Source organism: Mandrillus leucophaeus, unplaced genomic scaffold (genome assembly GCF_000951045.1).
Source record: "Mandrillus leucophaeus isolate KB7577 unplaced genomic scaffold, Mleu.le_1.0 Scaffold634, whole genome shotgun sequence".
Taxonomy (NCBI): domain Eukaryota; kingdom Metazoa; phylum Chordata; class Mammalia; order Primates; family Cercopithecidae; genus Mandrillus; species Mandrillus leucophaeus.
Window position 1 is genome coordinate 103,760 of NW_012106853.1, and position 1,665 is coordinate 105,424.

At 53.6% G+C, this 1,665-nt stretch overlaps 1 protein-coding gene across 1 annotated transcript in view; it reads left to right on the forward strand.

Moving 5' to 3' along the window:
* Positions 1-1,263: 1,263 nt before the first annotated feature.
* Positions 1,264-1,665, forward strand: part of IL3RA (interleukin 3 receptor, alpha (low affinity)) — a 38,974-nt gene continuing 38,572 nt past the window's right edge. Inside the window, exon 1 of the mRNA XM_012000628.1 lies at positions 1,264-1,327. Coding sequence (XP_011856018.1) covers positions 1,264-1,327 — 64 coding nt within the window. The remainder of the gene's footprint in view (positions 1,328-1,665) is intronic.

The following is a 1,665-nucleotide window of genomic DNA, read 5'->3' on the forward strand; positions in this document are numbered from 1 at the left end:
TCAAAATGGAAAGGCTGACACACACACAGATGCGTACACACACAGAAATGCACATACATGCACACGTACACACTCATGCAAACACCTTTGTACACATACATTCACACATGCATGCACATAAATATGCACTTTCAGGCACATGCAGGCACGCACACAGGCAGACCCTCATGCGTGTATACTGGTGTATGCACATGTGTGTATGCATGGAACGCACGCACAGATACATATGCATGAAAACACACAAACACAGCCGGGCATAGTGGCTCACACCTGTAATTCCAGCACTTTGGGAGGCCAAGGCAGGCGGATCACCTGAGGTCACGAGTTCAAGACCAGCCTGGCCAACATGGCGAAACCCTGTCTCTACTAAAAAATACAAAATGTAGGCTGGGTGCAGTGACTCACGCCTGTCATCCCAGCACTTTGGGAGGCTGAGACGGGCGGATCACCTGAGGTCAGGAGCTCGAGACCAGCCTGGCCAACATGGTGAAACCCCGTCTCTACTAAAAATACAAAATTAGCCGGGCGTGGTGGTGCCTGCCTGTAATCCCAACTACTTGGGAGGCTGAGACAGGAGAATCGCTTGAATCAAGGAGGCAGAGGTTGCGGTGAGCCGAGATCGCGTCACTGCACTCCAGCCTGGGCGACAGAGCGAAACTCTGTCTCAAAAACAAACAAACAAACAAACAAAAATTAGCCGGGCGTGGTGGCAGGTGCTTCTCATCCCAGCTACTCAGGAGGCTGAGGCAGGAGAATCGCTTGAACCCGGGAGGCGGAGGTTGCAACGAGCCGAGATCACACCACTGCACTCCAGCCTGGATGACAGAGCGAGAATCTGTCACACACAGAAAAGAAAACACACAGACACGTATGTGTGCACCCAGATACACGCGGGCACACAAATGTACACAGGTGGGCAGGCACACAGCCACGTATGCTTATAGACACGTGTGCACAGGCATGCACGCGGTCATGTGCAAACGTGCAGACATAGCTACGCACAGGCATGCACACGTATACACCCACGTACACACACACACGGATATTCGTGCACACAATGCACACACGTACAAGCACACTGCAACCTACAACCTACATGCGTGTGCAAAGGTGCCTGTGCGCGCGCGCACACACACACACACGTGCACACTCAGTAGTTTTCCCTCCAGAAGCAGCTCCTGGGTTACCTGCAACCCAGTTTCACAGCCAGTCCCCGCTGCCTGACTCTCCGTTCTCCCCCAGCAGGCACCTCCGTCCTTCCCGATGACCCTCCTTTGGCTGACGCTGCTCCTGGTCGCCACGCCCTGTCTCCTGCAAACCAAGGAGGGTAAGAGCTGGAGAAAAAAAAACCAACCGGGAAGGGGGGGGGGGACAAACGCACAATGTCACCTGCTGTTCTTCGGGGAGACTTTCCATGTTGAGCGCATGGCAGAGTCTCGTGCGGCGGTCAGGAATGACTCAGAGACCTCCTTGTACCCGTCGCCAAGTTCCCTGTAACGCAGCGTCTGGCACAACTGCAATACGATGTCACAGGCAGGCACCTGATGGTGACACAGACGCCATGTGAGGTCTTTGGATGAAAGTCGCACGCTGGGATCTGGAGTGCCAGTTTACCATTGTCAGTTTCCCGCGTGGTTTATCTTCTGTTTTCATTTTCTTTCTTTT